Source organism: Chaetodon auriga, chromosome 16 (assembly GCF_051107435.1).
Source record: "Chaetodon auriga isolate fChaAug3 chromosome 16, fChaAug3.hap1, whole genome shotgun sequence".
NCBI lineage: Eukaryota > Metazoa > Chordata > Actinopteri > Chaetodontiformes > Chaetodontidae > Chaetodon > Chaetodon auriga.
The window spans coordinates 24,606,496-24,633,627 of record NC_135089.1 but is presented as its reverse complement, the minus strand read 5'-3'; the positions used below and the strand labels follow the sequence as shown (position 1 = coordinate 24,633,627).

The 27,132-nt window shown below is 41.2% G+C and overlaps 2 protein-coding genes across 2 annotated transcripts in view; both read right to left on the bottom strand.

Moving 5' to 3' along the window:
• Nucleotides 1-3,373: 3,373 nt before the first annotated feature.
• On the bottom strand, nt 3,374-21,056 carry hao1 (hydroxyacid oxidase (glycolate oxidase) 1). The gene is made up of 8 exons (XM_076753125.1): nt 20,920-21,056; nt 15,335-15,486; nt 11,698-11,968; nt 11,404-11,576; nt 11,000-11,091; nt 4,153-4,311; nt 3,732-3,801; nt 3,374-3,597 (listed from the first exon to the last, which is right to left on the bottom strand). The coding sequence occupies exons 1-8, from the start codon at nt 21,054-21,056 to the stop codon at nt 3,530-3,532; spliced, it is 1,122 nt and encodes a 373-aa protein (XP_076609240.1). The 3' UTR covers nt 3,374-3,529.
• A 983-nt stretch (nt 21,057-22,039) lies between these two features.
• Nucleotides 22,040-27,132, bottom strand: part of smg1 (SMG1 nonsense mediated mRNA decay associated PI3K related kinase) — a 148,023-nt gene continuing 142,930 nt past the window's right edge. Inside the window, exon 64 of the mRNA XM_076751852.1 lies at nt 22,040-23,338. Coding sequence (XP_076607967.1) covers nt 23,261-23,338 — 78 coding nt within the window. The 3' untranslated portion in view covers nt 22,040-23,260. The remainder of the gene's footprint in view (nt 23,339-27,132) is intronic.

Genomic DNA, 27,132 nt, shown 5'->3' with positions numbered 1-27,132 from the left:
TCCTGTTCCAAAGACGAAATCTCCATCTGGCCCCAACGACTACCGACCCATTGCCCTTACATCACTCATGATGAAGGTGCTGGAGAGGCTGGTCCTGGCCCACCACCAACCACAGGTGAAATCTTCACTGGACCCTCTGCAGTTCTTCTACCAACCCCATCTGGGTGTGGACTCAAGCAATATAACGTATTACATAGATACTATTACACACCATCTAGATTGTATAAGATGAAACTACTGGGTCATGATTTGTGTTGGAAATACAAAGAGGAAACTGGAACTTTTCTCCACTGAATGTGGAAATGTGTTTTAATCAGATCTTTCTGAACTCAGATTTTAAATATTTTAAGTAACTGGCTCGGAACAGAAATCTCCTCAAATGTAACTTTTCTGTAATTTCGGTGGGTACAACAACAGCTTGTCAAGTTGTTTTAAGACATTGGAAGGCATCAGAAATTCCAGGGGGGAGGGGCTGACCCCTTGGGACAGGTTTTGGGATTACATAAAGATAGAGCCAGCCAGCTGTTCGTCATCCTGGGTCACCTCTGCAATCTGAGCCTGAGTCTGCAGAAAGTCCCGGTGCTGTGGAAGAAATCCTGCGTGGTTCCTGTTCCAAAGAAGAAGTCTCCATCTGGCCTTAATGACTACCGACCCATTGCCCTTACATCACTCATGATGAAGGTGCTGGAGAGGCTGGTCACCTCCAACTGCAGGTGAAATAATCACTGGACCCTCTACAATTCGCCTATACCAACCTCAATTCAATTCAATTCAATTCAATTCAATTCAATTCAATTCAATTCAATTCAATTCAATTTTATTTGTATAGCGCCAAATCACAACAAAAGTTGTCTCAGGACACTTTCCATATAGAGCTGGTACAGGCCGAGCTCTTTTATCTACAGAGACCCAACAATTCCCTCATGAGCAAGCACTTGGCGACAGTGGCAAGGAAAACTTCCTTTTAACAGGCAGAAACCTCAGACAGAACCAGGCTCTGGGTGGGTGGCCATCTGTCTCAACGGGTTGGTTGAGAGGGTGAGCAAGAGAGAGAGAGTGAGACAGACAGAGAGAGACAGACAGAAATGCACTCAGAGAGAGAGAGAGAGAGAGAGAGAGAGAGAGAGAGAGACAGAAATGTAATCACAGTAATAATGACAGTGGATGTAATAACAGTAGTAGCAGTTGCAGTGGATGCCGTGGCAGGAGACGCAGCTGTAATCCACAATCCAGATTCAGCCACTATTCATGGGAACCTGCAAGACGACAAAGCACAGAGACTACAGGAAAGAAGCTAAGTTAGTAACACACCATGGTAGGACAGAGGAGCTCGGTGTATCTTTGGAGGTCCCCCGACAGTCTAATGCTATGGCTAACTATAAGCTTTGTCAAAAAGGAAAGTTTTAAGGCTACTCTTATATGTAGAGACAGTGTCTGCCTCCCGGACAAATGCTGGAAGATGGTTCCACAAGAGAGGAGTTTGATAGCTAAATACTCTGGCTCCTGTTCTGCTCTGGAGACTTTAGGGACCGTAAGTAGGCCTGCATTCTGGGAACCCAGTGTTCGAGTGGGGTAATAAGGCACTATGAGCTCTTTAAGATAAGAAGGTACCTGCCTTTACAGTGGTGCTGGAGGCCAGCGCAATGCCATCCATAACTGCTATGTCATCAGAAAGTGAGTTTCTAAGATGTTTAGGGCCTAGTACTATAACTTCAGTTTTGTCCAAGTTTAGCATGAGAAAATTGCATGTCATCCAGGTCTTTATGTCCTGAAGACATGCTTGTAGTCTAGTTAACTGACTGGTTTCTTCTGGATTCATTGATAAATATAGCTGGGTATCATCTGCAACCTCATCTGGGTGTGGACGACAGCATCACTCACCTGCTGCAGCATGCTCACTCCCACCTGGATTGTAGCGGCAGCGCTGTGAGGATCACTTTCTTTGATTTTTCCAGTGGATTTAATGCCATCCAGCCACTGCTCGTGGTTGAGAAGCTGCGAGTGATGCGGTTGACATGCCCACAATCTCCTGGATTACTGACTACTTGACAGACAGACCAAAGTTTGTTTGACTGGGCGATGTTCTGTCTGAGACTGTGGACAGTAGTACAGGAGCACTACAGGGGACTATTTTGTCACCTTTTCTCTTCACCTTGTACACCTCAAACTTCCAGTACGGCTCCTCACTTACAGAAGTTTTCGGATGACTCAGCGGTGGTGGGGTGTATAAAGGATGGACGAGAGGCTGAATACAGAACAGTGATGGACAATTTTGTGGAATAGTCTGGTAGAAATCACATGCTGCTTAACGTTGCCAAGAACAAGGATCATGATTGATTTCAGAAGGAACAGGACACAATCACTGTGTATTCTGGGGGAGAATGTCACTGTGATGGAGGATTACAAATACTCGAGTGCACCTCGACAACAGACTGAACTGGGAAACTAAAATCAACTCTGTCTACAAAAAGGGGATGAGCGCATATTTTTTCTGGTACATAGTTTATAGCTCTTGCTCTCTCTCTGTAAGAATATTACATAATATTTCTTCATATACTTAGTTGTGTTTTACAAAGTTTATATACTTAGTTATATTTTAAGCATTGCTATTTTTCTATGTTTATATACTTAGTTATATTTTAAGAATTGCTGCTATTCTTTGTTTATATACTTAGTTATATTTTTTAAGAACAGTCTTTACTCGAAGTTTTATTCTATGTTTATGTGTATTGTTTAACCTGCTGCTGCAACAAAAGAATTTCCCAAATTAGGATCAATAAAGTCGAGTCTAAAACAAGTCTAAAAAGAGTCTAAGCAGCACCTTCAGCAGCAGACTGCTGCATCTACTCTCTAAGAGGGAACGCGACCGCAGGTCCTTCATTCCAACTGACTATCAATCTGTCCAACTCTAGTATTTTTTAATGTAGCACTGTGTTTACATTCTTACTCCCTTACCCCACCACACCCCATATAGAATATACATACATATATAGTTTTGTTTTGTATTCCCTTTTATGTCTCCTTTTATATTCGTTATGCTATTGCTGCTGCTTGTAACACCCTAATTTCTCCTATGGGGGATTAATAAAGTGCTATCTTATCATATCTTATCTTCGGTGTAATGGATTTACCAATACACCTTCCCTCACTAGTACTGTGTCTGCTTTTCAAATTTGACGTCCCCAGGTTGCAATCACAGTAATGTCTCTTTAGTCATTTTCTCTTTCCTCCAGAGCCTCAGAAGACATTAACAGCAGTTCTCACATGCTGAGTAATCAAGACAAGTACACTGATCTTCATGTGTGAAATTGCTGGATTGCCCCTTTAATTAGTGCCATTTCATTCATTTAATTCAAGACATTGGCCAGTATTACACTTCAGTGTTACATTAGGGTTGATGATATACTATTTTCATTCCATCAAAACTATTACATTAAAACCAAAAATAGCAAACTAATTTGACAAATGAATGTGCCCAGTGATCCATCAAGAATGTATTGTCTTGTGATCCCTGCAACAGGTTCTTCACTCACATCCTGACGGTGAACTCCACTCTCCTGACCAGGGACCTGCTCACCTCGGATATAGAACAACAGCCTATACACACACACACACACACACACACACACACACACACACACACACACACACAATAGGGTGTGAAAAAAGTTTCCACAGTGTAAATGCTGTGTGTGTGTGTGTGTGTGTGTGTGTGTGTGTGTAAGCAATACCTGACAAGGCCATAGCTAGTCGCAGCTCCTCTTTTAGAAGTTGCAGAAGCTCAGTAACCCCCTTTTCACCCTGGAAACAGATACATAACATGTTTGTTTAGTGCTAGAGAGTTTAGGGTTTTTGTTTTGTTTAGTTTTTTTAATTATAGTGTAGGATAGTCTGAGGTTTTTAATAATAACGATCTTTGTTTTTGAGCCAACATTGTGAAATGTTTTATTATATGGAAATGACCAAATTTGTCCCACAAAAAACAGCAAGCGTTCGGTTTCACTCCTGCTCACAAAAGTCCAGGAAACAATTTAAAATTTTGGGCTACTGATAGGTTATCCATGAAATCTAACATTTCATACTAATATGACATCAGTATGATTGCAGTTGGGACTCTCAGCACTCCTCCTGTAGATGAGTGTGGTGACTCACCTGACAGGCGAGGCCCCATAGCACTGGTCGACCAATGAAGACAGCCTTTGCTCCCAGAGCTAAGGCTTTCAAGACATCTGTGCCACGCCTCACTCCTCCATCCATGTAGACATCACAGCGACCCTGTGTTGCCCTCACTACCTCCTCCAAGACATCCAGCTATATACACAAACAAACTTACTTTTCTTTATATTATCACATAAAGTAAAAGTTGTCTTGTGATATTATATTATCTTATTGTCAACAAATCCATGAAAAATGATTGCAGAGGAGTGGCAGCAGAAAGGTTGTTTCATGTTATTGGCAATCAAGGCATTTAGTTTAGGTTGTGACCTGTTAATAGCTGGTATGGCCACATGGCTTAGTGGTAACTAACAGAAAAAACTTTAACCAATACAACACATTATCATGAAACAAAATTAGCCACTGTAAATAAAACAGACTTTTTGTGCAGTTGGGATTTTGTTTTGTTCAAGCGTAAGTCTATCCTCAAATTTTGTCTCATTTCCAGTAATGGAAAAAATGCAATAGAGGAGCAGTTTGGAAGCATCTGTGACGTGACCTTGTAGTGTAGCACCATACAAGGGTGTGGGGACAGGGGAACACTGACTGACCACAACTCAGTGTAGCGTGGATAGCAAAGTGAGTGGTCACAGTGCTGGTAATCTGAGCTAACGTTGTGTTCTCAGTTTCTCTGCTGGAAACAGTCAGAAACAGAAAAACAGGGAAGCTGGCAGTGCTTCGACAGCCACTAGATCATGTTCATGGCCCTAGCCATAACCCTGCTGTTTATAGTGCTGTTAGAGCAGTTGTGTTAACATCACTATTCATCCATCTTCTATACCAACTATCAGGTTGCAGGGGGCTGGAGCCTATCAACGGGTGAGAGGTGCGGTACACCCTGAACCGGTCGCCAGTCGATTGCAGGGCAACATATAGAGACAGACAACCATTCACACTCGCACCTAAGGACAAATTTTTAGAGTCACCAATTAACCTAATGAGCATGTCTTTGGTCTGTGGTTGGAGAGAACCCACGAGAGAACCCAGAACATGCAAACCTCACACAGAAACCCGGGGATCGAACCGTTGACCTTCTTGCTGTGAGGCACGCACACTACCTGCTGCGCCACCGTGCCACCCCCATCACTATTCAGTAGATCTAAATATAAAGTGAAGCTCTACAATTTTTCCTGTAATGCCAGGTACCTTCTATATTGGGCATACAAACCCACATTTAAGCTCAGTACCTTTGAATGGTTAGAGGACATTTTATCGAGTAAAAATATATCTCTTTAAATCAGAGTCAGAATCAGAAATACTTTATTGATCCCCGAGGGGAAATTGTTTTTGTTATAGGTGCTCCTCACAAGAAAAAAACTCTCTGTCTCTCTGTCTCTCTCTCTCTCTCTCTCTCTCTCTCTCTCTGTCTCTCTCTCTTTCTCTCTCTCTCTCTCTCTATATATATATAAACAAAATATATACGTATACTGAGAACTATAAGTATACACATAGACAAAAGCAAAAATAGATAATAAAAAGAGTATATAAAGGAAAGAGTATATACAGAAAGAATGTACTTTATTTTGAATAATAGTAACATGATTATTGTATTAAGTCAACAGTGAACTGCAGTATAAATATGAGTGATCTGACAGGGAGTGAAAAAGTCCAAGTCCAAGGGCCATTCAGAGGGAGGAGTTGTACAGTTTGATGGCCACAGGCAGGAATGATTTCCTGTGGCGTTCAGTCATGCATTTTGGTGGGATGAGTCTCTCACTGAAAGTACTCTTGTGCCTGACCAGCACATCATGAAGTGGGTGTGAGACGTTGTCCAAGATAGTCTGTAGCTTAGTCAGCATCTTCCTCTCTGACACCACCGTCAGAGAGTCACACTCCATTCCCACAACGTCACTGGCCTTGCAGATCAGTTTGTTGAGTCTGTTGACATCCGCTATCCTCAGCCTGCTGCCCCAGCATGCAAGAGCATAGAGAATAGCACTAGCCACCACAGACTCATAGAAAATCCTGAGCATAGTCCAGCAGATGTTGAAGGACCTCAGTCACCTCAGAAAATAGAGATGACTCTGGCCCTTCCTGTAGAGAGCGTCACTGTTCTTTGCCCAGTCCATTTTATTGTCAAAATGTACCCCCAGGTACCTGTAAAGCCTGGTTTATGCTTCTGCGTCGCGTCAACGCCGTACCTACGCCGTCGACGCAGACCCCTACGCAGACCCTACGCTGTAGCCTGATGTGTACCTCCAAAAAATCCTGACTACGCGTCGCGTCGACGCGTTGTGACGTGAACGTCGAGGACTGTGATTGGTCCGCTCAGAACGTAATTTCCGGTTCAGTCGCAGCACAACAACACCGCCATTTTCAAAGTTTCTGTGGTGAGAGCTACAAGAAAAAATGGACCAAGCCGAAGAAAGAATTATCGAGGAGGTACGCAAGTACGACCAACTCCAAGGAATCCGACAAGAGCCCCCTGAAACCATACAAAGACACAGCCACACCCCTCTAGCGGCTTTGCGGTGAATTGCGGAGCAACGCGTTCCCTCGATGCAGAACTATGAATGCTCAGTGACGGTGTCGCCGTGACGCAGAAGCATAAACCAGGCTTAATTCTCCACAACGTCCACACTGACCCCCTGGATGGAAACAGGGGTCACAGGTGCCTTGGCTCTCCTCAGGTCCACTACCAGTTCCTTAGTCTTTGCCATGTTTAGCTGCAGATGGTTCTGCTCAGAGCATGTGACAAAGTTGTTCACAGCAGCCCTGTATTCATCCTCATTACCCTTACTGATACATCCAACTATTGCATAGTCATCAGAAAACTTCTGAAGGTGGCAGGTCTCTGTGCAATAGTTGAAGTCTGTGGTGTAGAGGGTGAAGAGGAAGGGAGAGAGGACAGTCCCCTGCGGGACCCCAGTGTTGCTGACCACTCTGTCTGACACACAGTGTTGCAGGTGCACATACTGCGGTCTGCCAGTCAGGTAGTCCACAATCCAGGACACTAGGGGGGTGTCCACCTGCATTGCTGTCAGTTTGTCACCCAGTAGAGTTGGAAGAATGGTGTTAAATGCACTGGAGAAGTAAAAAAAAAACAAAAACCCTCACAGTGCTTGCCGGCTTGTCCAGGTGGGTGTAGACACAGTTGAGCAGGTAGTTGATGGTGTCCTCAACTCCAAGTCGGGGCTGATAGGCGAAAAGAAGGGGTCCAAGAGTGGCTTGACCATGGGCCACAGCTGCTCCAGGATGAGTCTCTCCAGCGTCTTCATGATGTGGGAGGTCTGCGCCACAGGTCTATAGTCCTTGGAGGCCCCGGGCCGTGGCATCTTTGGCACAGGAACAAGGCAGGATGTCTTCCACAGCATGGGGACCATCTGGAGACTTGGGCTCATGTTGAAGACATGGTGAAGAACTTCACACAGCTGGGGGGCACAGGCTTTGAGCACCCTGGGGCTGACACCATTAGGGCCTGCAGCCTTGTTTGAGTGTCAGCTTTCTTCTCACCTGGTCAACAGTGAAGCACACTGTGGAGGTGACAGGTGGGGGAAGGGTGTAGTCCTCAGGTTGGAGAGTACAGTCAGTCTTGAAGTCGGAGGAGGAGGTGTGAAGAGGACTCACACAGGAGGATGGCAGGGTGTAAAGCCTGGTTTATGCTTCTGCGTCGCGGCGACGCCGTACCTACGGTGTACACCCGACGCCGTCACTGAGCATTCATAGTTCTGCGTCGAGGGAACGCGTTGCTCCGCAATTCACTGCCAAGCCGCTAGGGGGGTGTGGCTGTGTCTTTGAATGGTTTCGGGGGGCTCTTGTCGGATCCCCGTGTTTCGCGAGATTTCCCTCCACAAATTGTTGGCCATTTGACAGTCTTTATACTGCCGCAAAGAGGAGTTGTAGAGGTGGTCGTACTTGCGTATCATTAATCCTATTCTCATGGCAGGGACAACTCTAAATTATTAATCCAGAAAGTTGAGAGATTTCAAATGGAAAAAAATATGTCTTTTCAACTTCTTCAAATAATATATGGCCTCTAAAAGTATTGTCTGGTAGTACTCAAAGGTGTCCAACTTTTTCACCACATTTTGGTTGCTGGTCCCCTTCGCGGTTGCCACAGTAAGCACACAGTATCCTTCAACCCTGCTTCAGCCTCAAGAAATCCACCATGCTGTCCTCCTTTGTGCCACCAGGAGCTACAAAGAGGAGCCCTCATAATACTCTACTGTCTCTGTATGCAAAAAACCAAATCAATGCATGTGTCTTATTATATCATATTATGCAGGCGCTGAGCTGGAGAAATTATCGTAATCTGTTTCAGATCCAACTAACAGAACATGCTTAACTCGCTAATTACCCTCTACAGACATTATATACATACTATGCTGCAGCACAAATCAGACAGGGTTTTTTATCAGTTAGAACAATCTTCTAACTTGGAAAAAATATCAGTTTCTCTTTGTCAAGAGACCCATGGTTAGAGCTGGCCAGGACCTGTTTAATGTGGACTGTGTAGCTGGCTCTTAATAAAGGCTTTCACAGAATCAATGGTGAACACTGGCTTATAATCAAGGATTTCCTTTCTCCATACTGAATAACAAACATGGGTGTTAGGTGATGGGTGCACCTCTTGTTCCCATAAATACTTGGACCCTGTTGACCTGCTAGTTGAAGAGATGCATGCTGCATAAAGATGTCAGGAGACATGGTTGGCCACATTTTGTGCTACATCATTATAGTGGTACTGGCTGGAATCCATTTTCTCTCTTATCACTTGAATGCAGTTTGTAACAAACACTAGAATCCTTTGCGTCTCATTGTTGATGTATGCCAACAACACCTGACAGTCAATCCAGAAGAAACCCCCATCAATTTCCATCTTGAGTCCAGTTTTCATCCTGGTTGTAGTCAAAGTGGCTGAAAATTCCAATCTTGGGATGCTTGTCATTTTTTATGGTGCAACCCTTCCTTTGGCCATCACAAGACTGAAGTGGGATTCATCCTTGTCATTCTTTTACCTCAGCTAGGAACACAGATCCTGCAGGATGCACTTTCCACTTTGGGTGAAGGGGGCCACAAAAGGAGCTTTGTGGATACTAAGTTGAGGGCTGGTCCTTTGCATCAACTTTTGACTGAAGGTGTCTTTTTCTATTGACCACTGAATGTCAAATATGTGTCCTTCTTGTCTCACGTCTTGGTTACAGGTTGAGAGATTCAGTGGTTAGTGCCATTTTTCCATTTTTGCACGAGTTGAACTTGTGTGAACATCAGCCAGCATTTTTGTACAGCTCCTGTGCTTCAACAATCTGTTTCTCAGCCTCTTTGACCCATGGAAGACTAGTTAAACCTAAACCGTCATCCACATGGAAGGCTGATGCGTAAGAACAATCAGCTTTTTGTTTCTGTGCCAGATATTGTTAGGGAACAAGACAGCACTACCATATATTCTTGTCGTTTCTATTTTTTATTTTTTATTGTGTTATCAAAGTATTTTGGTTTAGTATCTTTTTGTTGACCTAAGTGAAGTGAAACCAATGCCAAGCTCAGTGCACAATTGGTGACTCCAGGAGAGAGAGAGAGAGACACTGGAGCAGGCTGTCTCCCAACCGTGTGGTTGAGTGAGCAATAATGTGAGGGAGCACATATTGTATTCAGTTCTTGTTGTGGCTTGTTAGTAGCTGGGAAGAGAGTTACACGGTAGGCCATTTCTTTTTCATTGATTTTTGTGGGAGGGTCAAGTGGACAAAATTACTGGATTTCTCTTTGGAAAGAATACTGAATTTCTCCTTGGAAAAAAGAAAATTAACACAAGAAAATGCAACCAGGACCAGTTGATAATGTAATCATGTGTAGATGTAACTCTAGTAAAAGCGGATTTAGTGCTTTGTTACTTTCATTACACCTAACAAGCAAAATATTTTACCAGTACTACATGTGGTGGGACAGTAAGAACCAATGGATTGAGTTTGATTGGCCACGGAAGTTAGAAAGTATTGAGAGAAGCACTAACAGATTATTCGTTTTTGCTATTTTTGAAAAACAAAGGAACTGATCTTCAACTTCTCCAGCACACACAGGTCAGACTGTAACCCCACCCACACCCCCATCAGCATCAATGGCAAAGCTGTTGAAATGGTGGAGAGCCACAAATGTCTCAACATCAACCTGGACAATAAATTGAAGTACACACAATTGACAACCATAAACACTGCCAACAAAGACCCTCTGCCATCCGCAAACTTAGAGCACTTTCTGTTGTCCCTCACCTTCTGCTGAGCGAAATTCAGTGAGTTTGTGTGTTTGTGTATGTAAAGTTTGAAAATGCAGTGGTAGTGGGTGTATTGTGTGAAATTCATGTATGTAATTGTCTTTACTCTGATGTTGTGTGGGATTCATGTATTTGTCAAATTTGATGTTTTCTGGCCAGTTTGATGTATGTATTTGTTTAAGATGAGGTTGTCCGGAAGGTGGAAATAATTTTCCTTGCAGAAAGACAAATATATGTAAATCTAAAATCTTAATATTCTGAAGGGATTTGTTGATAAAAGGACAGGTACAGATTAAAACTATACATTTCCTTTAAAGACTGAGACCATAGTACAGATATAAAAAACACATTAGGACTAGTTTAGATGGCACATTTAAGTCTGTTGGCAGCCATATGGCATTATTACAGTATAAAAATGTCCAGATGATTCAGATTATCTTATAGTGCAGTATTATAAGAAGATAACATTTGATTTCCTGAACTATAGCTGTTCAATGAAAACTACTGTTTTATATCAGAGATGGGTGACACTGTCTGATACCTGATATTTCATAAAAGAACTGTACACACACAGACCGTGGCAGGAACTCCATCCAGTTGTCGGGCTCCATGATTGGACACCATGATTCCATCAACACCATAGTTCACAGCCTGGAAAGCATCATCACCTGAACACACACCCACCCACCCACACACACACACACACATACATACATACACATACACGCACACACAAAAAACAAAAAAACTGCTGAACAAGTGCACAAAGCATGCATTTCCATACAGTTTAAAAACAGGTTGTTGATTGATTGCAATTTTGACTGTAATTTTTTTCACTGACAATTTCAGTTTAATGTGAAAAACACATTCTGCTGGTACCTTTTTGTGCTTCTGTTAAGCATTGGCAAATTGGTACTATTCATTTTTTTTAAAACCAAATGTAAATGTCTGTGCGTGTGTGTGTGTGTGTGTGTGTGTACCATTCATTATTCCTTTCACAATCACTGGTAGATGTGTATGTTTTTTCAGCCAGGTGATGTCATCCCAACAAAGAGTGGGGTCTATTGCTTTTGCAACATAAACAGCCAAGCCACTGTCATTGCCATAGTTTCCCTCAGAGAAAGACAGGGAGGCTGTTGAGAAGTTAGACATGCTGGGGACATAAACACACAGAGTGAAGAGTTGGGGTGGGATGCCAGCATGTGCTCTATAGTCTCCATGGTGGAATTTGGGAAGTGATTAGATTTTCCTCTACTCTTGCCATGCGTTCCTACCTTAGATGTGGGGGCAGTTTAAAGCGGTTGCGCATGTCGTCCCGTCTCCTCCCCAGGTACGGTGTATCCACCGTAACAAAGATGGCCTTATAGCCCACCTCCTCTGCCCGGCGGACCAATGATAGTGTGAGCTCTCTGTCTTTATAGATATAAAGCTGCAGCCACAGGACACCCTCATTGCTCCCTGAGGCTGTCATTGCTGACATTACTTCCTCTACTGTGGAGGTGGCCCAGGAGCTCAGCATCATCCCTGTTCCCACTGATTGGCATGCTGGATACACACAATATTACTGTTCTTAAGGGTCTTCTCTAGAGTGGTTCAGAAGAAGAAGAAGTTAAGAAGAAGAAGCAAACACTGTTAAAATGTAATTTAACACACACACATGCTTGAAAATTAGATTGCAATTTGTTACATTCTGCAACATCTCGATCTAAAAAGAAAAAGAGAAATAAAACTTGGGTTTTGCTTCTCAAAAGAGCAAATGGACAGCCCTGTATTTCTCTGAAGCCTGGCTTGGTGAGCACATATCACACACATAGAGCACTACATGTCCAGGGATTCCAAATCCTCCAAGTAGGCCGCATAACGGGAAAATGTGAGGAGGTTGAAACTACTTCTATATGAACCAAATGTCACAGTGTTAAAGAAAACATGCACTCCTCATTTAAAGTCAGTTTTCACTGACTCTAAACCATTTTATTCACAGCAGGGGTTTTCCTGCTTGATTCATATCAGTCGATACATCTCACCTCAGGCCTGTGCTAGTTCTGCAACACTTTGACTCTCCAGAGACACAAGCAAGGGTGCTATTTGTGGACAATGACTGCACCTCAGGAGAGGACACAACAGTCATCGGCCTCATCCAATACAGTGAATAGTATACAGACAGGAGGTTGAAAAGCATGCCCTTAGGTGCTGGCATAACAACCTGGAGCTGGAGATGCTCAAAACTGTTGAGTTGACTTTGGGCTTTGGGAGCAATTTATTTCTATTACTCTAATGAACAGATAACATCACTCAGATTGTGTCAGAAAATATCCTGTGCAATAACCCTGAACAATGAATGTCCACCGTGCCAAACAAATGAGAAATTATACAGTGCTTTACAAATTTATTAGACCACCTGTCCTTAAAACGAGAAAACATAAATATTTTAGAAATCTTTCAGAAACTTGTTTAAAACAAAAAAATGTTATTGTTATTTATTTTGCAAATAACAAACTGAAATGACTAAATAGTCCCTTTTCACACATAATAACCAAAAAACGTAATATTTTGTATGGCCTCCTTTGGCCTTGATAACTGCATGCATTCTTGCTGGCATTGTTTTTATGTACTTTTTGACAGTCTCTTTTGTTATTGAGTTCCAAATAGTTTCTAGCTGTTCCCACAGACTTGCTTTAGATGAAATTTTTGTGTGATCAATCTTTGAATCTACTAAATCCCAAATTTGTTCAATAGGATTCAAATCCGGATTTTGACTTGGCCAGTCCAGTCAGTATGTGAGGACACGGGACTGTGTGTCAGGGACTGTCCTCTGCAGTGTAGGGGCCCCCCAGGGAACGGTGTACCGTTCCTCTTCACCCTCTATACAGCTGACTTTTCCCACCTGTCACCCACTTGCCACCTGCAGAAGTTCTCTGATGACTCTGCCATTGTCGGCCTCATCACAAATGGGGACGACAGGTCATGCAGAGGACTCATCCAGGATTTTGTGGACTGGTGCCAGCAGAACCACCTCCTAATTAATGCAGGTAAAACCAAGGAGCTGGTTGTGGACTTCCGTCGGCGCCCGTACTCTTCACTATCACCAGTGAATATCCAGGGAAGGGACATTGAGATGGTGACATCTTACAAGTACCTGGGTGTTCATCTGAACAACAAACTGGATTGGACTCATGACACCACTGCACTTTACAAAAAAGGACAGAGCAGACTCTATCTGCTCAGGAGGCTGAGGTCTTTTGGGGTGCGTGGGGCACTCCTGAAGACCTTCTATGACTCTGTTGTGGCCTCTGCCATTTTCTATGCTGTAGTCTGCTGGGGGAGCAGCATCACAACAGCTGACAGGAAGAGGCTGGACAAACTCATTAGGAAGGCCAGCTCTGTCCTAGGATGCCCTCTGGAACTGGTGGAGAGGTGGGGGAGAGGAGGATGACAGCCAAGCTGTCCTCCATGACAGTCAACGACTCTCACCCCCTCCAGCATACGCTCACTGCACTGAGGAGGTCCATCAGTGACAGGATGCTACATCCAAAGTGTATGAAGGAGCAGTATCGCAGGTCATTCCTCCCTGCAGCTGTCAGACTCTACAACAAAAACTGCTCTAAGTAATCAATGCAATAATCTGTGCAATAATCTGTGCCATACAACCTGTACATACAGTCTGTAAATACTATTTACAATTTTATTTTTTAGGACAGCGTTTCTTTTTGTATTTCCCACTCTTTTGTATATACTTGATGTGTTTAATTTTGCACTTGTTACACTATCTCTATCCACTTTATTGATGCTGCTGTAATTTGGAATTTTCCTTCGCGGGACAAATAAAGGAATTTTGAATTGAATTGAATCAGTTCCAGTACTCCAGATTCCTTTTTCTTGGTCAAATAGTCTCTGCGCAGCTTTGAAGTATGCTTGGGGTCATTGACTTGTTGGTATATGAACCCATGCCCAATCAGATTCAGTCCAGAAGGGATTCCATGATGCATTAAGATGTTGTGGTAGACGGTCTTGTTCATTATACTGTCGATTTTCACTAATTTGCCCACGCCATTTCCACAAATGGAACCCCATACCATGGAATCTCCACCGTGTTTCACTGTAGGTGCAATGCATCTGGCATCAAAACATTCTCCAGCTTTTCTGCGGACATAAACACAACGATGCTGACCATCCAGAGTACCTTCTTCCAGTCATCAATAGTCCAGTGTTTGTGCTCCCTGGCAAATCTGGGGCGTTTCTGGATGTTTGCAGGCCTCAATAATGGCTTCTTAGCAGCTATGCTTCCATTTAAGCCTTGTTCAATCCGTCGTCTGCTTATGGTCATTCTGGAGACTTTCTCAGACTCTGATCTAGAAGCATTCATCTCTGCCTGAAGATCAGCAGTGGTCTTCTTTCTGTCTCTAGTACTTAAAAGTGTTTGAGGTGTCTGACATTTGCTTCAGTTAACTTTCATCCAGCATCATGAAGTGTTTTAATGCGGACTCTTTCATTTTTAGTGAGCTCTCAATGTTTTACCATTTTGAACAGGAATGGGGAATTTCAAACTGAATTCACCCTTTTATACCCAAATTTGAGCTGGCTCACTGGGCTTCTCTAGGAAGCCCAGTTCTACATTGCTGTCTAATCAGACATTCCATTCTATATTCTATATTCTCAAGCGCTGTTCTATTTTATCCTATACTCTCAAATTCCATTCTCTATTATTTTGTATTCCCAAGTTTGATTATAAATTATTCAATATTCTCAAGCTCCATTCTGTATTTTTCTGTACGCATTAGTTTCTTCCTATATTACACTATACCCTCCAGTTACTGTATTATTCTATATTCCCAAATTACATCCTGTATTATTCCCAAATTCACACATTGTGTGTGTGTGTGTGTGTTTTTGTGTATGCATGTGTCTGTTTACCTCTTGCTGTTGCTGACTCTCCCTCAGGATGAGCCATCCTCTGCATTGCTGTAGCTGAAACACAGAGAGGCATGCTGAGCTTCTGGCCCAGCACCGAGACAGACAGATCCACTGTGGACACATCCCTCAACACACGAGGAACAAGATACCACCTGTACGCACATACACACAGTTGTATTTTCATCATTTTAGGGGACATTACATAGACTTATTCATTTCCTTGAGGCTTACCCTAACCATAACCATAACCACTACTTACTAAACCTAAACTTTCCATAACCTTAATCCCAGTCTTCATCCTAAAATGTAATGATTTACATTATGGGGACTTGCATTTTGTGCTCATAAGGGAGGCGAGTCCCCACAATATACTGTAAATGTGTTAACAGATTTATGTCCCCACAACATGAAGAATACATGGCAACACACACCTACACACACACATACATGTACATTGCATGGAATTTAAAGTTTTTCTACAATTGTTAACAATCATTTCTCAATAATAATAATAATTTCATAATTTCAATTTTACATTTTACATACTCAAAAATCAAATTTGGCTGAAGTGATTGTAACCAAACTCAGAGTACATGTACATTCTCTGTGCAGTCTTTTAGGACATCTACTGAGTTTGCCTCACTGCGACCTATTCAGACCATTCAGACCATTCTAGTTTTTAAAATATGCAAAACCAGTTAACATCAACATCTCCAAAAGTCATCCAAATTTTACCAAAATCAATACAGACATTCTTTAGTGGGTTGAAATTGTGTTGAGGTATATCAATCAATTAATCTGCATTGACATTCAGTGCCTTACTATAATTAGTACTATATGCACAACATTTTCTATTTTGCCAAATGTTTGAAATTTCACCAAAATATCTAATCCATCTGTATTCATATCAGTACAAAATAGCCTCTATAACATCCTTATCCTTATCACTCTTGAACATTGGACCCCAAAACTAATGTTGACAAAAAACTGTACTGCTCATAAAATCTTTACTGGGACATATACACATCCACCAGATTATTCAGTGTGATTATTTAGTGTGAATGCTGACTTATCCTTGACACTATTTTTTTCCTGTTATTTGTTAGTGTGCCACTATTGTTCTTCTAATCCTAACTACTATTATTATTATTAGTGTGAATACAGTCTGAGTCAGTATTCACACTATTGTCCCTCTAAGCTTTATTAGAGTGCCCAGCTTTCTCATTGATGGGCATATTTCACCTCTTACTTCTGAGGCAAAAACACAAATGTTCTGACCTTTAGACTCTGATTTCCTGGCCATTTTTCACTTTTTTCTGTAAGGTCATTTGAACAATGTGACATACAGTTTTTGAATAAGGGAGTCGTATTTTAGTTCTTGCACTTTTCACAGTTAGTTACTGTGACGCAGAGCTGATGTTGATTGTTCCTCTGTTCTGATTGGCAGTGATTGATCTGATTGATGTTCAGTGATGCTATTTTTGGCAGTTGAGATCTCTGTTTTATTGAACTGTTAATAAACTCAAACCTTGAGCTCACACACACACACACACACACACACACACACACACACACACACACACAGAGAGAGAGAGAGAGAGAGAGAGAGAGAGAGAGAGAGAGAGAGAGAGAGACCATTGTGTCTCTTGTCACGAGACATTATTATGTGAATCAGTGCAACAACATTAATGCTGTGGCTGAACCAGTTACACCAAGTTCCACAGGCAGAAGCAGAGGAGATAACTGTTATTCAAAGTTTGATTGAACATTTTACCTCACTGTGACCTCACTGTACCATGAAAAAGTTTGGGCAAATCAGGTCAAACTTTCTGATACTGTGAATAGCTAGGATAAAGTCACCTGATTTTAAAACAGCTTACAATCCAAGATGATACATTTCTTTAATACTATATACTATATACAGTTGAGGACAAAATTATTAGCCCCCCTATGAAATTTGAAGTTACTTCAAGATTTTCCCAAGTGCTTTTTTTAACAGAGCAGGAATTTTCAACATAGCATTTCTGAACAAACAAGTTTTCTGTAGAAGGCACAAATTATTTATATTTGCACACCAAAACAGAATTATTTAAGAAAAAACTAAAGTGACCAGGGACATTATTATTAGCCCCCTTTAAGAAATGACCATTTCTTAAGCCATTGCATAAACCACTTTTGTGCAATTATGTGCTTTAACTTCACAGGTGATGTGCTTAAAGGTGATCGGGTGAATCAGGTGATTTCACTCAACAATTAAGTTAAAACATGGTATAAAAGCCTCAGTATGGGTCACTTGAGAAAAAGAATTATTGATGCACACAAAACAGGAGGATATACAAAGCTATCCAGGTGTTTCCATCAAGAACTGGAGTGAGAAGTATAATCCAGAAATTCAAAGACAGACACACAGTACAGAACAAGCCTGGCAGAGGTAGGAAGCGAAAGATTTCAAAACCCCTGGAAAGAAAACTAGTAAGAAATGTGTCTAAAGACCCCAGAACAACTGCCAAGACAATGGTGAATGACTTGGCCACATCAGGAATCGTAGTCTCGAAGAAGACAATCACTAGAGCTCTGCACAGGAATTTGCAGGTATTTAATTGAATGGATTCTTCTTTCCACCACTGATTGTTGGGACAAGGTTTGAGGAGTCACAGTATTTATAAGGCTTTGAAATTTGCATCACTTGGCCATAACTATCCATGAATGTAAATAAATCATAGCACTATCAAGCTATTAAGGTCAGACACCTTGGTAAAAGTTATCTCCTTTTCCTTTTTCCATTATAAAATTGTACAAAACAAAACTAATACACTAATCTTACTTAAAATATTGAAAATTGAAACTTTTTACCAGGGGTGGATATGTGTGTGTGTGTGTGTGTGTGTGTGTGTGTGTGTGTATATATATATATATTTGAGTGCGGCCTCACTCACAGGCGCATATGTGCCTGCATATGCGCATATGCGCCTGTGAGTGAGACCGATGGAGAAGAGTCTATTGAGGAGGATAGTGTGGGAAATAGTGTCAAAGGCCGCACTCAGATCAAGGAGAATGAGGATAGTGAGTAGAACGGAATCAGCTGCCATGAGGAGGTCGTTGGTTATTTTAATGAGAGCAGTTTCGGTACTATGGCGAGGGCGGAAACCAGACTGGAATTGTTCGTAACAGCTATTTTGGGTACGATGGAAATGGAGTTGAGTGGCAACTATTTTTTCAAGTATTTTGGAGATAAAGGGAAGGTTTGAAACAGGGCGGAGGTTATTAAAATTGTTGGGGTCTAAACCAGATTTTTTCAGTATTGGGGTGACAGCTGCAGTTTTGAAGAGGGTGGAACAATTCCAGTGGTGAGTGAGGAGTGGATGATGACAGATAAGAAAGGGAGCAGAGAGGAGAGGCAGGATTTGACCAGAGCTGTGGGGACTGGATCTAGCTGATATGTAGAGGGCTTGGATTTACGGATGAGGTCTGAGATTACGGAAGCATCAGGGAGTTGGAAACTGGAGAAAGGCAGGCAATGTGGGAGATGGTCGGAGTAAGAAAGAGACAGAAAATTGGGACTTAGGTCCTGGTGGATTTTGTCAATTTTCTCATTGAAAAACACCAGTAGGGAGTTACAGGTATGTATATATACACACACACACACACACACACACACACACACACACATATATATTGCTTAACAAATTTATTAGACCATCTATCATAAAAATGAGAAAACATAAATATTTTAGAAATCTTTCAGAAACTTGTTTAAAACAAAAAATTTATTGTTAGAAACAACTAAATAGTCCTTTTTCACACATAATAACCAAAAAACTTCATATTTTGTGAGGCCTCCTTTGGCCTTGATAACAGCTTGCATTCTTGCTGGCATTGTTTTCATGTAATTTTCGAGAGTCTCTTTTGTTATTGACTTCCGAATAGTTTCTAGGTGTTCCCACAGACTTACTTTAGATGAAACTTTTGTGCGATCAATCTTTGAATCCACTAAATCCCAAATTTGTTCAATAGGATTCAAATCCAGATTTTGACTTGGCCAGTCCTCAGTTCCAGTACTCCAGATTCCTTTTTCTTGGTCCAACAGTGTCTGCGCAGCTTTGAAGTATGCTTGGGGTCATTGTTCTTGTTGGTATATGAACCCATGCCCAATCAGATTCAGTCCAGAAGGGATTCCACGAGATGTTGTGGTAGACGGTCTTGTTCATTATACCGTCGATTTTCACTAATTTGCCCGCGCCGTTTCCACAAATGGAACCCTATCCCATGGAATCTCCACTGTGTTTCACTGTAGGTGCAATGCATCTGGAATCAGAACATTCTCCAGCTTTTCTGCGGACATAAACACGATGATGCTGACCAGAGTTCAAACTTGGACTCGTCCGTCCAGAGTACCTTCTTCCAGTCATCAATAGTTCAGTGTTTGTGCTCCCTGGCAAATCTGGGGCGTTTCTGGATGTTTGCAGGCCTCAATAATGGCTTCTTAGCAGCTGTTCTTCCATTTAAGCCTTGTTCAATCTGTCTTCTGCTTATGGTCATTCTGGAGACTTTCTCAGACTCTGATCTAGAAGCATTCATCTCTGCCTGATGATCAGCGGTGGTCTTCCTTCTGTCTCTAGTACTTAAAAGAACTTGAGGTGTCTAACATCTGCTTCAGTTAACTTTCGTTTCCTGCCTCTTCCTTCGCACATTTTGTAAGTACCAGTCTCAGCAATTGACTCCAAAGCATACTTGACCATGCGGTGAGAACACCTGTTTGTCTCAGAGACCATCCAGCATCATGGAGTGCTTTAATGCGAACTCTTTCATTTTCAGTGAGCTCCCAACGTTTTACCATTTTGAACAGGAATGAGGAATTTCAAATTGAATTCATCTTTTTATACCCAAATTTGAGCCGGCTCACTGGGCTTCTCTGAGATGTCAGAAATTAATCAAGCATGACATCCAACCACTAAAACTAATTTTTCTGTTCAGGAAAGCAAGTAAATCACTATAATTTGACATATTAATCAAGAAATAATGTGCTTTACTATTTTTTCAATTTTTTAGTAAATCAGTAAATTTGAAAATTCATGGATAACAATAATAATTATATTTTAACTTTAAAAATAACATTTCGGTTAAAGAGCTTCTACATATTGGTGTATTAACCATTACAGAAACATAAAAAAATGATTTTGGTAATTACCAGTGCTGGTAATTTAGGGCAGCTGTGGCATAAACCTTACTGGGTGGTGGTCTAATACATTTGTTAAGCACTGTATATATACATACATACATATATATCCATATCTCTCTCTCTATACACACACACACATATATATATACATATATGTATGTATATATGTACACACACACAGACACACATACACACACGCATATTCATACATGCAAAAACTGAATGATGACAAAAAATGACTTGTTTTAAATACAGATGTTTTAAATAATGTTTTAAATACAGATGTTTTAAATATTCCATTTGTATCTGTTTTGTTTTTTATACTCTTGTGGGGTCTCTGAGTGCTTCTTATGCATCTCGCAGTCTGATGCTCAAGGCTCAATATGTGTGTGCGTGAGTGCTGTACCTGTTAAAGGCAGCGACATTGTCAGCCAAAGTGTTTTGCTCATCAGCTCCTGAGCGGTAGTAGTCATACACAGCTTTAGGAAGAAGTTTCCTGGCTTCCTCCTCAAAGTCTGACACACATACATGCTGCCCTGACATTGTTGTCCACTCAAACACCAAGACACTGAGGACACTCACTGACTGTCACTCTGACACGCAGAGCAGGGTAAGCTGTGATATGCAGCGCTAGAGTAATGATTAACTTGCTGGAGGTTTCATCAGCCTGAAACCACTTCTTATTCATGACTTCTGCTCTGCCCAGTTTACACAAGATAAAGACCTGTTATAAAGGCTGGAACTAACCCAAAGGATTGTGGGCAGCATGGTTATGACTTATGGTTATGAAGTATCTGGACCTTTGTATCCTATGCATATTTACTCTGCTACTAGGTTATGAGATAGTGCTGGCTGCCTGTGAACTTTGAATCCTCATGTTTAAGTCTGTTGATAATGGTTGATGTATTCATTGAAAACAACTATTCACCTGCGGTGTAAAATGCTGTGGAATGTTCCAATCATGATGGACGCATTGTACAAATCAAAGTTCAGATGCAGCGTCATCATCTTTTTGTTAATGTCATAGCTCCAGTTTGTAGTTCTTGTTTTGCAATAGGTCTTCATGCTTTAGGTATCACAGTGAAGCTGCTCCCCTTGCACCTTTGACACATTTGTTTTTTTTGTGCAGAATGTTACATTACATACTACACAACTGATTCTATCTTGTGTTGTGTGTCTGTGTGTGTGTGTGTGGGGGGGGTCCCAAGATAAATATGAGGATTTTTTTTGAGAACTGTAACACCTAACCTGTGATCTACTCTTACAATTCCTAATTATTACAAGAAGACGTTTTCATCTTAAAATATTTTAAACCCTAACACATTTCCCTGACATGTAAAACAGTTATCTGGTAATGATAGGGGATAACTGGCAAAAAAAAACCTTCTTAAACTGGACTGAAATAATATCATCTTGCTGCTTGTGTGTATATGCAGTTACTGCATGTATGGGTTTTCTGGAATGCATCCAGATTGCATCCTTAAGTCAATCTTAAGATTTTCACTGTTAAATAAAACACTCACCACTTCTCGATTCCATGTTTATTTGGCATTCAACAAAATATATTAAAAGCTTTAAGAATTAACAGTTTGCACCACCACCAAAAACATAATTTCTCCCACTAAAAATGTAAAACTAGGAGGTCAGGATTTCTAAAATGCAAGAATTTGGGATGGGGAATGACTATGCATGAGGCTAGCAACTGCTTCTGACAGGCAAGTCAAAAAAGGTAGAAATCTAACTTTTACTGTTCTAGCTAAAGAAAGACTGAAGATAGTTACAAAGCACAACACAGACTTAAGATGCACACCGAAGAAAAAGAATCAGAGGTTCTCTCTTGTTTAACTGACTTCACCTTCACATGTCTGATCTAAGCTCACAATCCAAAACGATTTCACATGAAAAGACGATTTAGTTTTATCAACAAAAGCACAAAGAACCTTCCTGAGAAAACAACTCCACTTAATCTTATATTCTGGGAAATCTGACAACACTTCAGAGATGTGTCAATGTGTCTTTACTGTTGATCCAAGTACAGTTTGATTGTTTTCTACTTTAATTTCTTTTCCATTCAGGTTTCAGGTGGGTCTCTATGTAGCCTTTAGAATCCTGGTGAACCTTTGTTTTCATCATTCCTGCCAAGCATGTAACCCACTAGCCAATCAGAATCACAACACCATTGAGGAAAAGATTAGAGAAAAACAAGCATGGCCATGTAAATTCCCCATCCATCTGAGCCTTAGCCCCAGTGAAGTGCCACCCACAGCATGTTATCTGTGTGCTTCAGGGGGAAACAGCTCACTTCCTGCTTCATCCTGTCATTGGGTGGAGTTTGATTGGCTTAACAGGATGAAGTGATGTTAATGGATACAACTTGATAGTGAGCTATGCAGGTGGGGGGGAGGTGTTTCCAAGTTGAGGGTGAGGAGGCCTTTGCCCTCCTTCCCCCCTCCCCCATTCGGCACTGCTCTGTCTGGTCAAACCCCAGAAAGGAAGGTGGGACCGCAGGCCCACTAAGCGGTGTGTTAGCCCAATCGCCGATGGTTGGGGGAGTGTGGTTGCAGCGGCGCTACGAGGTCACTGCCCCATTTTGAGTGCCCAGGAGTTTGGGAGGATGGGCTAAGCATCCACTTCCCATTTTCTCCCCCCAGTGTAGCCTGGTGCTGCTGTTCCGACACCCCAGACCCGCTGGACTCTGGTGGATCTCCAAGCCTTCGCTGGACCAAAGACATGAAGCAGCATAGTGTTCACACCCAGGCAGTCCAGCCTTCATACAGCTGGGCCAGATTGTCCATGTTGGTGGCCTCCTTGATGACAAAGTCCACCTGCAACAAAACAGCAGGACACCAGTTCAGGAATAAACCCACTTTTAAGAAAAATATATCTTGTGAATAGAGAATCCAAACCTTTAAATGGAAAAGTATAATAATAACAACAACAACAACAACAACAATAATAATAATAATAATAATAACAATAATAATGGAATTTATTATTGTTATTATTATTATTATTATTGATCCACATTGGGAGTTGTGAATATATTGATAATGATGTTTTAGAGCCTGTGTCTTATCTGCTTTCTTTTTTTTATCACAGCTAGCCTCTAATAATTTTTAACATTCACACACTTTCAGAGTTCAGACACAGGCGTTGGTGAAATATATATGAGACACAAAAATATCACGAGTTAAAAGTGTGAACAAATCTTTCAGATAGTGGTATCTCATTTTTCATTTTCATCCCTTATCCAAGGACAAAACTTGAAAATGGTTTGCCTCTCATCAAAAGGCATTCTTCAGTTTTAACTGGCTGGTTGGGTGTCCCAGCTATTTAATCTCTGCGGGATTATTATCATGGTCATTTTAACCACTTGAGTGTGGCTGGCTGACAGTTGTTCAGGTTGTCAAAAGGGCAACTTTAAAAAGTTGGTTAATGGTTGTCAAGTTTCTCTGATATACAAGCTTGTGCATTCCTCACTGATTTAGACTGCATACAGAAGATCGGTTTTCTTGTGTTTGTGTGTGCACGTTCTTTTTGAGGTGGAACAGATTCTGTGTTAATGTGTTGATGGGTTTGAAAAAAACAACTCTTAACTTATGCTCCAGTGGTCGGTGAGAGTCAAAGAGTATGTACTAGTCTGTGGGACTGTGTGGGGGTTTCCTGTACACTTGAATGTCGAGGCTCTTGTCCCCTTCAATGTGTATGGCACAGTCCAAAAACACCAAGCTGTCTTAAGGAGTTAAGGACTCTCCCTTCAACTTTGTCCATGCAGAGGTTGGCCACAATAGGAGATTCATGTAAAAACAGAGAAACCATCCCTCAATAGAGAAGAGGGATTGGCTGTAACGACTGAATTTCCACGGTGTGGCATCAATAAAGTCTTATCTATGCTGCCCTCAATCAGATGCTGACTCCTAAAATTTCCACTCAGTCATCAAAACTTTGAGAAACACTGGGTTAAAATGACAACATCATATGAGCTGTTGCTAATTAATGTTAATTCTGCAAGTAACTTGATAACAAGCCAAAGTTAAACTTGAATAAAGCTTGCAAGCCAGTGGCTTGGCCAAAGATCTTTAATGGGTGAATGAATTCAGTGGTTACTAATATATTTACCAGCATAAACCTTGAAAAATTACCCTCACATTTCACTTTAATGACTTTGAAGTTCAGTGCATCATTTTAGACACACTTCTCCAAAATTCAGCAATATTATTATTATCAACAGATACTTGGTATTTATTGAGCAAGGATCACATTGACATGTTTTTTATTGACTTTTACTGTATTAACAGTGAAATAAGTCTGGATGCTCCACTCACACTCACTTAAGCGGATTTGTGTGGTTTTTTTTTTTTTTTTAAATGAAAACAAAGATGTAGCCAGAGCTGCATGCTTGTGTGAGGTGAGGGTTTGTGTGCTTTGTGTGCGAGGTGAATTGATGGCACAATGCTATTCGACTTGGTAACAGAAGTCTATTGCATGACCTGGGAATCCATATATTCAACACCGATTTCCATAATTCATAGGGAAAGGCCAACTTATTGATAGAGGGAAGCCTCCTAATGCACATACAAGTCTATCAAGACAGATGTCTATCCTCAATAAAAATAATCATAACACTGATTTTTTTCAAGCACTTTGGTTTGTTACAAATGCCAGAAATGTATTTATGATACAGGCTACTTAGCTAAACTAAAAATGTGGGTTTCCATTACTTTACCTTATGTAGACAGTAATAGTTCTATATATTATTTAACATGAACTTACCCTATGTAATTAGTTTCTAAGTATATTCTTTTTTCTGTCTGCATGTAAACTGATTGCCATGATATTCCTCTATTTATAATAAATGAAGACTTAATTAAAAAACACACCATTAGAACAAACACTAAACTTCAAGTTAAGTACATTCCTGGTGATACTATTATCAATACATTCCCAATTACAAGTATTTATTTAGTATCACATTTAATTATTGCTTTTTTTTCCTCATTTATACTGTATCAACAGTGATTGTGAAATAGGTCTGGATGGTCCATTGACAAAACATTTTTCTTGTGTTTGGATCTGTTGGGGCTAAGAGTTATGGAGGGTGGGAAGGTCAGGATGACAATGATGGGCGGCACATTAACTGCTAGCCAAAAGGTACACTCAAATGCTAATGTATTTGGGAATGTCATAAGGAATGTTTACACGAATGCAACTAGATAAGAGAGTGTATCGTTTCCCTAGCCATGACTCTTCACTTCAGCGTTTGTTCAGTGAGACGACACTTCTCCATAGCGTCTTGTTGTCTGATTGACCCAAATAAAGTCTCGTTTTTGGAAACTGGCCTATATTATTCAGAATATGAAGAAGGATTCAGATCACTTCACTGTATTAGCATAGCCATAGCAGGGCTCCATCTTTTAAGAAATATATCTTTTTGGAGTCTCAGAGAATACGTTATTTGTTCCATTTGGTAAACATTCCATACTTTCTCAGTCCATATATTGTATGTTGGGGGGTCAGGTTTTAACCATTTAATTATGATACATTTGATTGCTGCTGTTAAACAATATTTGAAAGAGATATTTTCTAGCTCTTCCATCAATACCTTCTGGTAGTACTCCCAGTAGTGCCACCTTTGGATCTTTTGTGTTATCTTGGGAGAATACTTCATTGAGTACCTCAAATAACTTTTCCCAAAATGTTTTTAATTTGGAGCATGTCCAAATATGTGGGTATGGTTGCCAATTTGTGTATCATTTATTTGAATTTGTTGAGCCCATTTTAGCCACTATTTCTGGTATCATAATCTCATAATCACCTTTCATTTGAAAGCCCTCCATGTATTTGATCTAGTTACTAGATGTGAATCAGTGCATATTTCTTCCCATATGTCCTGTGGTATGTTTGTATTCATTTCGGTTTCCCATCTCTCTTTCATCTGTAGTGCATTATTCAAAATCATGCCTAAAGATTTTTGGATAAAAATGAGATATAACTTTCTTATCTCTGTTCCCTGTTTGCAATTTTATCAAATTCCATTGTTTACACAGGGGAACATCTGATCACACTGAGCAACACAAGCGTATTCCCAGTGGAAAGACTGGAGATCCCAGAGGAAATAAGGAGGAGAAGGGGATGCAGAGCTGGGGCCAAGTGTTGGGACAAGAAAAGACGGTACAAACCATCCATACCATCTGTTATTACAGGAAAAGTGAGATCTCTCCCAAATACGATGGAAGAGCTAATGGCGCTAACCTGACTGCAGAGGGAGTAGATGAGTGTAGCCTCATCTTTTTGACTGAAAGCTGGTCATTATGCCGCACTTGCATGTTAAGCTGGACACTTTCCAACTGCTGAGAGCGGACAGAAAAGCGAAAGAGTGGCAAGAGGAAAGGTGGGGGCATAAGTGATGTCTGTAACGAACAGATGGTGTAACCCAGGGCACATCAGGGTAAAAGAGCAGTGCTGCACAAGACATTTAGCTGTTAGCATCCGGCCATATTACCTCCCGAACCTCCCCCCATGTCACTCTACAGGAGCCACCCCCCAGTCTACCCCCTGCCCCCCCAGCCTCTCCATAACAACTGACCCGGTGAGGAAGGAACTAAGGAGGATGAAGGCG

Bases quoted from the DNA above. Each gene is read 5' to 3' on its own strand.
- hao1 (XM_076753125.1), bottom strand. From the start codon at position 21,056: ATGTCAGGGCAGCATGTATGTGTGTCAGACTTTGAGGAGGAAGCCAGG. The intron at 11,969-15,334 runs GTAAACAGACAC...GTGTGTATCCAG, and splicing joins AGAGTCAGCAACAGCAAGAG to CATGCCAATCAGTGGGAACA. The intron at 4,312-10,999 runs GTCTGTGTGTGT...TTGTGTATATAG, and splicing joins TGGATGGAGTTCCTGCCACG to CTGGATGTCTTGGAGGAGGT.